Source organism: Urocitellus parryii, chromosome 15, assembly GCF_045843805.1.
Source record: "Urocitellus parryii isolate mUroPar1 chromosome 15, mUroPar1.hap1, whole genome shotgun sequence".
NCBI lineage: Eukaryota > Metazoa > Chordata > Mammalia > Rodentia > Sciuridae > Urocitellus > Urocitellus parryii.
In genome coordinates, this window is record NC_135545.1 from 5,095,284 (window position 1) to 5,107,061 (window position 11,778).

An 11,778-nucleotide genomic window follows, 5' to 3' on the forward strand; every position below is an offset into this window, starting at 1 on the left:
CAGTATCCTAGAAAAAACAAACTTACTAAAATACGCCTTTGAGTACAATCAATGAATGCACCAGACTTTATATTTCTTCCTAGTTTTTATCAACTGAATTGTGGGGGGTTTTGTTTGTTTTCTGGTGGTGCTGGGGGATGGAACCCACGGCCTTGTGCACGTGAGGCAGGCACTCCACCAACTGTGCTGTATCCCCAGCCCCCAGATTAATCCATCAAAGCCATCACTTCACCTGCTTGGTTCTTTGATGTGTTCCCAGTGTTGACAACAAGGCCTGCAGCATACAGAAGCCAACCACAATGAAACTCAGAGGATCCACTCAGCGTGGAGTTGGGGACCAAGTTCTACATGGTAGAGATGATTAGAGGACTCAGCATTTATAAGCTGGATTAAATAAACTTAATGATATCAAGGGAGATAACTGGAGAGAGAAAACAAGATCCTTGTTCCTAGGAAATCTAGAATTTTTTCAAGCAGACTTATTCAAATTGATGTTCTGGAAAAGAGGAAATAATGGAAGGAAATGTATCATTGGGAATGAAATAAAAGCAACAAACGAGGCAAATATCAAATATGGTAGGCTATGCCTTTGAATTTTAAAAATTGGGTTGAAACAAAAAAATTATAGTCTCATATGGTTTCTAGTAGATGTCAAGGTGTTGACAGACATTTGCATCATGGAAATGTAAGTTAAGGCCATGATTATATTCCACCACACACCCAATAAGGCGAACTCAGTGACAGTTCCAAGTGCTAGAAAGGACATGGGACAATGGAGTGCTCACACTTCATTAGTGGGGATGTACATAGCCATTGTGGAAAGTAGCTTGACAGTTTCTTATAAACACACACTTATGAACCAATGGTTGTGTTCTTCAGTGTTTATCGCAGAGACCTAAAAACTTAATGTTCACACAAAATTAGATACATAGCTGTTCACAGCATCTGAATTCATGACAGCAAAACAGTGGAAACTCAAACGTCTGTCAACAGTGGAGAAACAACATGGTTCAGCCATACAAAATCCTACTAACACAACACACCCAACAACTTAGATGGATCTTAAAAGGCAGTTTACTGAGTGAATGAAGGTTATATATGGTATGATTCTAATTTAATAGCATTCGTGAAATGACAAAGTTATGGAGGGAGGTTAAGTGATCGGTGGTTGCTATGGCTTTGGGTTGGGGGATGTGACATTTCCTAGTGTTGGCACAACAGTTTGGCATCCTAATTGTGGTGAACTTTTACATGTGGATATGTAAACAAAATTCTGTATATGTATACAAAATTCTTCAGAACTCTACACACCAAACCACACCATTTTAGCATATGCAAAAACTAGTAAGGTCCTGCCAGCTTGGTGGCACACACCTGAAATCCCAGCAGCTCAAGAGGCTGAGGCAGGAAGAATTAGAGTTCAAAGCCAGCCTCAGCAAACATGAGGCACTTATAGCAACTCAGTGAGACCCTGTCTCTAAATACAAAACAGGGCTGGGGATGTGGCTCAGTGATCAAGTGACCCTGAGTTCAATCACTGGTACGAAAAACAATAACTAGTAAAGTCCAAATAAGGTCTATAACTTATAGGCCTGGGATGTGGCTCAGTGATAAAATGCATGTTTAGTATGCACAAGGCCCTGAGTTTAATCTCTAGCACCAAAAAAAAAAAAGCAATTATACTAATGTCATTTGAATTGGTTTTGTGTATTCTGGTTAAGATAATTGTCACTAAAGAGGCTGCATAAAGGCTACCCAGGAACATATATTTTGTAATTTCTTATGAATCTAAAATTCTTTCAAAACATTTTTTAGTAAAATCATATTTTGTAAATTACTTGATGCTACTTTAAACTTAAATATGAATTTACAGAATTAATATATTCCTTTTAAAATACATCAATAGAGCCTAAAATATGTTTGAGTTAATTATATGATACAAGATGAGCACGTAACACTCCTGTATTGTATATATGCATTAAAATTAGTGATTAAAACACCTCACTTTAAAATTATGGATAGTTGATATTACTCAGGTTATCCTGTCTCAAAATGGACATCAAGTATGATGACTTTAGATTCGTGATAGCCCTCCAATAGACATCATTTTCATGAGACTTCTTTACTACATTGATTTTCTGAATTTGCTAAAGCATTCTCTATTGCAAGGCATGGTGGTGCACGCCTGTAACCCCAGTGACTCCCAAGGCTAAGGCAGGAGGATTACAATGTCAATCTCAGCAACTTAGTATGACCCTGTCTCAAAAAAATAAAAAGGGCTGGGGATATAGCTAGTGGTAAAGTGCCCCTGGGTTAAATCCCCAGAATCCACTCTGCAAAAAGTCATTCTACATTTAATGTGTTCTTAAGTTTTATTTCTGTGTGCATTAATGACAGATATAAGAAGCAGAACATATTACTGAAATCTGCCCTATTCATTGCCATTTGAAATTCTTTCTTGTCCACAGTAAGATACCTGACAACTATTAAGGTTTTATTTCCAGGTAATGGCTTTTCTATGATCATTATGTTGCTACTATGTAGGAGTTCATTGATGGTCTCTTTTGATCACTAATGAGTTAAAGAGTTTTTATTTTCTCCTGGAAGGCCTTTCTAGTCTCCCTATTTATATTTATCTCATTATACACTTTTTTCAAGACTTTTCTGCCTTAAATGTTATCAGAATATTTTTCTGCTTATTTTCACATACTATGTGAGGTAATTACTTAAGGCACTAGTACATTCTCTGTATTCATTAAACTTTCACCCCTATGCAAATTCCACAATCTCCCAATGGTGAAAATCTATGAACAAGTTGCTCTATGCTAAATAATCATATGTTAGAAGCACAGTGATATTTAATGAGTTCAAAGTACTAACACAGTTTGCCCCTACATGAGTTTGCTTATATGTAATGAGTTGAGATTCTGTGCAAAGAATTGCTACTGTCATATTTTTGATGAAGCCTGACAGGACAGCAAGGTCCCCTAATAACTGAATGAGTAAAGTCTCTTCTCCCTTGTATGAATTATTTGATGTACACTAGGTGCATCATATAATTTAAAGACTGATTCATGTTGAGGGCATTCCCATACTGAGTTAATATGGTCCATCTCCTGTGTAAATTCCCTCATGGATGAAATGGAAGGTGTGTAAAACTTATCCACCCTCATTCTACACAAAGAAGTCTGCCCTATGTGAAATCTTGGAATGTTACACAAAACTTTTTCTACCTGAAGGCATTACCATGTTCATTATATTATTAGGGTTTGTTTCCATTATGTATTCGCTGATGTACGATGAGATTTCTCTTTGAAGAGAAGCCTTTCCCACATTCACTGCATACAAAGGGTTTCTCTCCAGTATGAGTTCGCTGGTGAACGACTAGGCGACTTTTCACAGTGAAGCCTTTACCACATTCATTACATGCATATGGTTTCTCTCCAGTATGAACTTGCTTGTGTAAACTGAGCTCGGTCTCCAAGGAAAAGCCTTTTCCACATTCATTACATATGTAGGATTTCTCAGCTGTATGAGTTTGGTGATGTACAACAAGATAGCGTTTCATGGTGAAGCCTTTTCCACATTCAGTGCATGTAAACGGTTTCTCACCAGTATGAGTCCGATGATGTACCACAAGATTGCTCTTGAAGGCAAAACCTTTTCCACATTGACTGCATATGTAGGGTTTCTCTCCAGTATGAGTTCGCTGATGTAACATCAGTCCACTATTCACAATGAACCCTTTCCCACATTCACTGCATTTGTAAGGTTTCTCTCCAGTATGAGTTCGCTGATGTACAATCAGTCGGCTCTTCAAGGGGAAGCCTTTCCCACATTCACTGCAGATGTAGGGTTTCTCTCCCGTATGAGTTCGCTGATGTATGATGAGCATGCTCTTCACAGTGAAGCCTTTTCCACATTCATTACATAGATAGGACTTCTCTACTGTATGGTTTCTCTGATGTACAATGAGATTACTCTTCCTGGGAAATCCTTTTCCGCATTCGTTACATACATAGGGTTTCTCTCCAGTATGAGTTCGCTGATGTTCAATCAGACGACTCTTCATGCTAAAGCCTTTCCCACACTCACTGCATATATACGGTTTCTCTCCTGTATGATTTCGCTGATGTATGATGACATAGTGCTTTGTGGTAAAGCCTTTCCCACATTCACTACAGATATAGGGTTTCTCTCCTGTATGAGTTCGCTGATGTATAATAAGCATGCTCTTCACAGTGAAGCCTTTTCCACACTCACTACACACATAGGACTTCTCTCCAGAATGGTTCCGCTGATGTACAATGAGATTACGCTTGCCCGGGAAGCCTTTTCCACATTCACTGCACACATAGGGTTTCTCTCCAGTATGAGTTCGCTGATGTTCAATCAATCGGCTCTTCATAGTAAAGACTTTTCCACATTCACTGCATATACAGGACTTCTCTCTTTTATGAATTCTCTGATGTTCATTGAGCCTGGACTTTCTGGAGAATACTCTGGCACACATATTGCATCCATAGGGTTTCTCTCCTGTATGTACCCTCTCGTGATCAGTGAGCTGAGACTTCTTGAAGAAGGCTTTCCCACATTCACTGCACACATGGGTTTTCTCTATTTCATGGATTCTCTGATGCTTAATGACTTGGGACTTATCACTAATGGGTTTTCCACTTACAGGTACCTTAACTGCAGAATGGAATTCTTCATACGTCTCTTTCAGAAATGATTTCACATTTCCCTTAAATTTAGTAGAGTTCTTAATGCCATAGTTTTTGTTTTGGTTGACTAAACTTAAATTTGACTTCAAATTCCTTATATATACCTCAGTCCTATTATGATTTTCCTTGAAAGGAAAATGACTTTTGCTTTGAAGTTCATATTTTTTTATAATCTTCAGCATTCTTTGATTTTCTGAGTGACCCTGAAGATGATCAACTTTGTCATTTTCTAGGAAACAAGAGAACAATGAATCCTTCATAACTTCTGTGGAATACATCTTAGAAGAGTACTTGCCTAGCATGAGAGAAGCCCTAGGTTCAATACCCAGCACTGTAAGTTTAAAAGAAAAAAAAAATGCATGGAGGAGATACACTGAGCAGACATAAATTATGACCTGGTTTGGACTAGAAGTGATACCGAATGCAAAACAGTCCTTTCTAGTTATGAGAGTCAACAGAAGCAGACCTTTAAGGTCTACATGTGTAGAAAGAACTTTATAACATGCAAGATGCCACCAGCATGAATATACCTTTATTTTAAATACCTTTATTTTCTTTATTTTTATGTGGTGCTGAGGACCAAACCCAGTGCCTCACACATACTAGGCAAATGCTCCACCACTGAGCTACAACCCGACTCCAGCAAGATGGGTTTTTTGTGGAAGGAAGATGATTCCTTTCCTCAGAAACTGGAAAGCCACAGGCCAGCTGCCATAGAGGAAAGTAAAACAGGTAGGACTAAAGTACATATTAGGCAATATTAAGCAAGATATCAATTGAGAGTCTCATTTAGAGAACAAAGAAAGCTCAATCATGGTACAAAGACCAAATTTAAAGATTAGAAAAACAGCACATAAAACAGAAAAACTATTGAAGAACCCTCAGAATGGGGGGAAAGCAGCTAAGGAATCATCTAAATTCACAATAAGCTCAAGTTATAGTGAGTTCACGATATACATGGTGGGTCTGGATGTTCAGAAGAGGAACTGGTCATTCCCAATGGAACAGGAAAGCAGAAATCAGAAGACAGATGATGATTTCACAGATCTCTATATGGAACGTGGTCTGGAAGGTGGAATTCCAAAGAACAGGTAGAGACACTGTGACAGGTATAAAAAGGGGTAAGAGAAAAAAGTAATTTAAAACGGCAGGGTGATAGAAGCCAAGGAAGAACAAAATTAGGCAAAACAAACAAAAAGCAAGATGAAATGGGCAAGTATCAGATCTACAAAGACAACAAAAGGATATACTTCCCTCTCAAGACCTAAAGAAACATTCTGAGATGGGGAAAGAGATCCATGCAAGCTGTGTTTCTGTATACTCAGATCCCATGTGTCTTTTTCTGACCAATTAGAATAAGATTCTGTGCTGAAACATCTTGCAGTTCTCACCTGGACAGATCCAAGTGTGCATTTCATCTTCTGTCCAAGGTTCTTCCCCTTGTTCCAACTTGGAAAGAGCATCTGGCTTGCTGACTGGATACCCTGTTTGTGGGAAGTGAGAAAAGACTTGGACACAGCTATGGGCTGAGATGTGTCAACATGGGAGAGGTTATGTTCAAGGATTAGACAGCTTTCCCAACTGCAAAGCAGAGGCTTTTCTCTCAGGAGGTAGCACATTAGACCCTCTTGTCTGGATCCAAGAATCTACCAGGAAAAACCACTACAGAGGCTCTGGCTCATTAAGTAGCTATTAAAGGAAAAACCACAGACTTGCACCCTCTGCGCTACACAGGGCAGCCATCCTCACCCACTGACACCAGATGGCTGTAGTTCTCCAACATCACGTCCCGGTACAGGTCCTTCTGCCCAGGGCCCAGGAGCTGCCACTCCTCCCGAGTGAATGCCACAGCCACATCCTCCAGTGTCAGCAACTCCTGTAATAACAGAACCCTAATTAATCTGAGGGTTGTTATTTACCGATTCACAAAGAATGAAAAGGAAGTTGTGCTGCTCATAATAAAGTATATTGGCTGAATATATAAGCCTACTGTATTTTTAATACATAGTCATAGACTCAATCTCCAGATATTCTACAATACTGTGCAGTGAGCTATTCACCCAACTAAGTATTTCAGCATCTATTGACAATCAGAATATTAAATACTGCTGTGGATGTGGCTCACTGGGTAGAGTGTTTGCCTGACCTGCCCCAAACCCTGGGTTCAACCCCAATACCACAAAAAAGAAAGAAAGAAAAATTAAAGGCTGGTGACATCCAGACATATACTATAGATTTCTGTATGTGAGTCTTCCTGACTAACACCAGAGTAAAACATGGAAGAGATGCCAGAACTTCAGGACACTATATAAGTGTTTAATTACAGAATGCAACTTCAACAACAAAAAGAAATATACATCAAGTATAAGAATTGTTATAGACTGATCAAATTTGAAAAAATTATTTTTTGAAAATATATGTATTAAATACATGTATACATAAGAATGCACCCCCCCACCACCACACACACACCCCTATATATCCATATATCTGCTTACAGAAAGGTTAAATTAGACAAACTGAAAAGATAATGAACTGGAATGTGCATTTTAAAAAATAATCAGCTGGCACAGTTGTACTCACCTATAATTCCAGGAACTTGGAGGCTGAGGCAGAAAGATCTCAAATTGAAGGCCAGCCTCAGCAACTTAGCAAGGTCCTAAACAACTTAGCAAGACCCCGTTTCAAAATTAATTTTTTTTTTAAAAAAAAGGGCTGGGGATGTGGTTCCGTGGTTAAGGGCCCTTGGGTTTTATCCTTAGTATCAAAATAAATAAATAAATAAATAACCAAAAATGAAGCAGAAAGCCAAGCATGGTGGTGTGCACCTGTCGTCTCAGCTACTTATGAGCCCACAAGTTTAAGGCCAACAGAGACACAAAAGGCAAATTTAATAAATATGGAGAACAGTGAGACATAAACCTACACATAATTCATACTGAAATAGAAAAAATATACAAAGATCTTAAGAGTAAGCAATTTTCAGAACTGATAAAACATGCCACAACCAGAGTTAGTTATATTAACCACAAAGCCAAGCCAGAAATCTGCATTTAGGTACATCAGATAGAAACTACGTAACACTAATGCAAATATAAAATTGTGACAACACTAGAAAAACATTACTACAAAGAAAAGATAACATATACTGACAGGTGACTTCTCCACAAATAAGGTGCAAATAAGGTGGCAAAGCAGCCTAGTCCTGACTGCCACTGGGAAGGAACTGGGACCTGCTTGTCCACTGAACTGCATTCTTCTGTCTCAACATGGCTTGCAATCATAGAGCAGTATGGGAAATTGAGATGGGGAAGCCTAGGGGTTTCCGAAGACATTTTATCCCAATGCCATTGCAGAGATTATTACACAGAAAAGAAAGCAGACTTGGTAGAGGCCACAAAAACTTCTTTTAAAGAGATGAAATCTTGCAATGTTGTCCAAGCTGGCCTCAAATGATACTCTCTCTTACCTCGGCCTCCTAAGCAGCTGGGACTACAAGTCACTGTCCCTGGTTTAAGGCTACAATTTTTTTCCCCCAATACTGGGAATTGAGCCCAAGGCACTCTACCACTGAACTACATCCCAGCCCTTTTTACTTCTTTATTTTTTTTATTTTGAGTTAGGGTCTTCCTAAGTTGCCAATCATCCTACTTCAGCCTCCCAAGTCACCAGCATTACAGGCGTGTGGCACCACACCCAAGGAGGCTGCAAGTTCTTTATTTTTAAGCTGTAGGTGGACACAATACCTTTATTTTATTTATTTAACTTTCCTCTTTTTTTTAATGTGGTGCTGAGGCTCAAACCCAGTGTCTCACACATGCCAGGAAAGTGTTCTACCACTGAGCAACAACCCCAGTCTCTGGAAGTTCTTAACGCTGCTGTTCTTATCACCTTCTGAATTATTTCACATGAAACAAATCCACTTAGAAAATACACAAGCCAAAAATCATATAAACAACCCCTATTAAGCTAAGAAAAAAAGATTTTTAATGTACAAATAAGAACAGGCATTTCACAAAAAAAAAAAGTCCAACTAACCAACAAATATACAAAAGACTTCAACTCTACATGTAACAAGGAAAATGAAAATAAGGAAAATATAAAATAAGGAAAATGTAAAATAAGGAAAAAGAATATTAGGACACTCAGAAGATTGAAAATTATGTTTTTTCTTTGCTTCTTTCTTTCCTTTCTTTGTGTGTGTGTGTGTGTGTGTGTGTGTGTGGTACTAGGGATCGAACCTAGGGTTGCTCTCTACCACTAAACTATCACCAGCCCTTTTTATTTATTTTATTTTGAGATAAGGTCTTATCTAAGTTTCCCAGTCTGGCCTTGAATTTGTGACCTTGTGTGCCACCACACTCTATGAGCTATGAAACTTGGTAACATCATTAAATATTACTTAAGGCATGAATGACACCACATATCACTTATTGAATAGTAGGCACTCATCTAAATGCTTTATTTACATTAACTCATATTTTGTAGTCTGAGTATAATCAAATATAATTTTATATGGTGAACATTCTTCATTTGATCGCAGCTGTTATTCCTTTACATCTTTAAATTATATCATTGTAGACCAATAGGTTATGTTCTTTTGAGTGTGATCCCATTGGTGCAAAAAATGTATAAATACATGTGCTTATGTACACAAACATGTACATAAATATACATATATTTGTAAACACACATACATATGTAGACAAAACACATGTTTGGTGACAGTTAAGTAACTACCAAACATTTGCTAAACCAGTATGAGGAACTTAGGAAATTACAATGCAGTTAGGGAATTTTTTTTTTTTTCTTTCAGATGAGGGTGGACTCACTACACCGTCCAGGCTGACATTGAACTCCTGTGCTCAACTGATTATTCCACCTCAGCCTTCTGAGTGACTGGGACTTCACCCCCTTGCCCAGCTGAAGAGAGAATTTACTTTCTGTTAATACATATGTCAGTGTTGAAATTTTGTTCTCTAAAATGTATATGTTATTTAGTTACAAAAAATAAAAGTAGGTAAGAAATTTGGAAGTAGAGGGTTCTGTATGTTGAGATGACAAACACTGAAGAACCCAACAACTCAGGCATTTATCAAACAATCTGAACTTAAACACCAGTTCAGCTACCTGTTCAGGACAGGTGAACCCTTTCCATTTCCAAGGCCTCTCTTTATTCCTGGATAAACTGAGTCCTCTGAGTGGCCTTACTTTGATGCCCTCATAAATTGTGTCCCCAGTTAGCTTGGTCTATGCCCACAGGAGTCTCTGAGGAACCTTACCATAAACAATAGAAAACATACCCTTGTGTATCTATAACGAATACTGTTCAGTGTCCACCCATCACCTCTAGAAAGACTATCAAATTTTTCCTAATACCTGAATGCCATGAAACAGTGACATCAGGGATGATGCTGGGGTCAGTGGCAGAGTGCTTGGCTAGACTGCATGAGGCACTGGGTTTGATCCCCAGCACCACATTAAAAAAAAAAAAAAAAAAAAAAGAACATACTCTGTCCATCCTCGACTAAAAAACAGAAAAACAAAACCAGTGACATCATCCCCCCAGAACCGGTCTGCTGACTGCTCGCAATCACTGTTTCTTATAACTCAGCGCCATTCCCCTGTGGTGGTGGCAGTCAGTTAACCCACCACGACATCCTTTTGATGCACACATGTCATTCCACCAGTCACTCAGTGGAATCATAAGACCATCAGAGTCCCACGATGTCGGAGTGTCTCTCCAGACACATTCTGATGACTAAACAATCACGGGCGTTTACAGATCTACGAGCAGAGGTAGGCAGTCTGAATGAAACAAGAAAAGGTCACCTCAACGCTGCTCATTCTCTTCTGCGGGGTAAGTGCTAACTTCCGCGTGGGCCCCGAGGTCCTAGGAAGGGTGTCGGGTCCGGGATGCTCCTCCCTTCCGTCCTGCGGCGGGGCCTGCGGGTGGACAGCGCGACGCCTCACGGTCCGTTCTCAGCTCGGCTCCCGGCCGAGTCCCGTTCTCGGGGGCTCTCAGCCCGCCCGCGGCTGCGTGGGGCAGCTCCGCGTTCCCGAGGGGGCGCCCACGGGGACCGGCCGCAGGGGCCGACGGCGGCCTAGCGCCTCACCCCGACCTCCGCAGGAAAGCGAGGCGCACGCGAGGAAGGACGGAGAAAGGCCAAGGGCCGCGGACACACGTCCGAAGCCCAGCCCACCGGGTCACTCACGCCCACAGGAACCTGACGGCGGACACTCGCGACCGCGACCCGAGCCGCCCTGAGCCTTCCTCCGCCCCTCAGCCCGGCTCCCGGGCGTCCGGAGGTGGCCGCTCGGCGGGGCGCCAGGCTGAGCGCCGGACCCGCGCCCGCCCGCGTCCTCGGCAGCCTGCCGGGGCCGGACCTCCTGCCCGCAGGCGGAGCGCCCGCAGCCCTACCCCGGGCCTCCCGGCAGCCGCCGGCTCCGCCTTCCAATCTCCCACGTGCGGAGCCCGCCCGCCGGCGGCGCAGGGAACTCCCTTCTCACCCTCTCAAGGGCCCCACACCCACTGACAAGAGCCAGAACTTACTTCCCCGAACTTCCTGCGCTTCCGTTCCGCCTGGAAACGACCAGGACCAGCGGCCGCGGCGTTTCCATGGAGAACCGACCTCGGACCGCGAGCTTCCGGCTCTGTCCTGTGACGTCAGGGCCCGCGCCGCAGCCGCCAGGTTGCCCTGGGCCCCGCCATCTTTGGACACCTTCCGTACAGCTTCCGGACCCGCTGGCGCCGCTGCGACCGTCTCCAGGCAGAGCGCTTAGGCTCTGGCGGGGAATGGAGAGAGTGTCAGGCTGGAGCTCACACCAGGCAAGCACGGCTATGGGCAGCTCTTCTCCACGACGACACGCAGCCCAAACCTGGAAGGTCTGGCCGGCGCTTTCCCGGAGGCGCCGCTTCCGCCCCCAGGGCGGCCGGCGGGATCTTCAAACAGCTTTAGGGCGCCTCAGTCACCGTTTCTGACGCGAACGCTTCCGAGGCCAAGCCGTGCGAGACCGTGCTGGCCCGGAGCTGGGAGAGTGCTGGAGCCGCCCA

The 11,778-nt window shown here is 42.1% G+C and overlaps 1 protein-coding gene across 4 annotated transcripts; it reads right to left on the reverse strand.

Annotated features, from left to right (window-relative positions):
* Positions 1-5,045: 5,045 nt before the first annotated feature.
* On the reverse strand, positions 5,046-11,382 carry LOC113177518 (zinc finger protein 432-like). 4 transcript variants are annotated; one of them, XM_026382061.2, is made up of 5 exons: positions 11,278-11,382; positions 10,557-10,670; positions 6,474-6,600; positions 6,116-6,208; positions 5,046-5,824 (listed from the first exon to the last, which is right to left on the reverse strand). In XM_026382061.2, exons 2-5 carry the CDS (start codon positions 10,569-10,571, stop codon positions 5,715-5,717), a joined length of 345 nt encoding a protein of 114 aa, XP_026237846.2. In that variant the 5' UTR covers positions 10,572-10,670; positions 11,278-11,382; the 3' UTR covers positions 5,046-5,714. The 4 variants fall into 4 exon arrangements, with proteins under 4 accessions (XP_026237846.2, XP_077649321.1, XP_026237848.2 ...); XM_077793195.1 differs by lacking the exon at positions 11,278-11,382 and adding an exon at positions 11,235-11,241; XM_026382063.2 differs by lacking the exon at positions 11,278-11,382 and adding an exon at positions 11,146-11,227.
* Positions 11,383-11,778: the final 396 nt, after the last annotated feature.

What these genes read in the sequence shown, in the direction of transcription:
- LOC113177518 (XM_026382060.2), bottom strand. Translation starts at nt 10,127, where the DNA reads ATGTCACTGTTTCATGGCATTCAG. An exon ending in CACTGTTTCATGGCATTCAG is followed by an intron (nt 6,601 to 10,103) that starts GTATTAGGAAAA and finishes CTGTTATTACAG; the next exon opens with GAGTTGCTGACACTGGAGGA. An exon ending in GCACACTTGGATCTGTCCAG is followed by an intron (nt 5,825 to 6,115) that starts GTGAGAACTGCA and finishes TACCTGTCACAG; the next exon opens with TGTCTCTACCTGTTCTTTGG.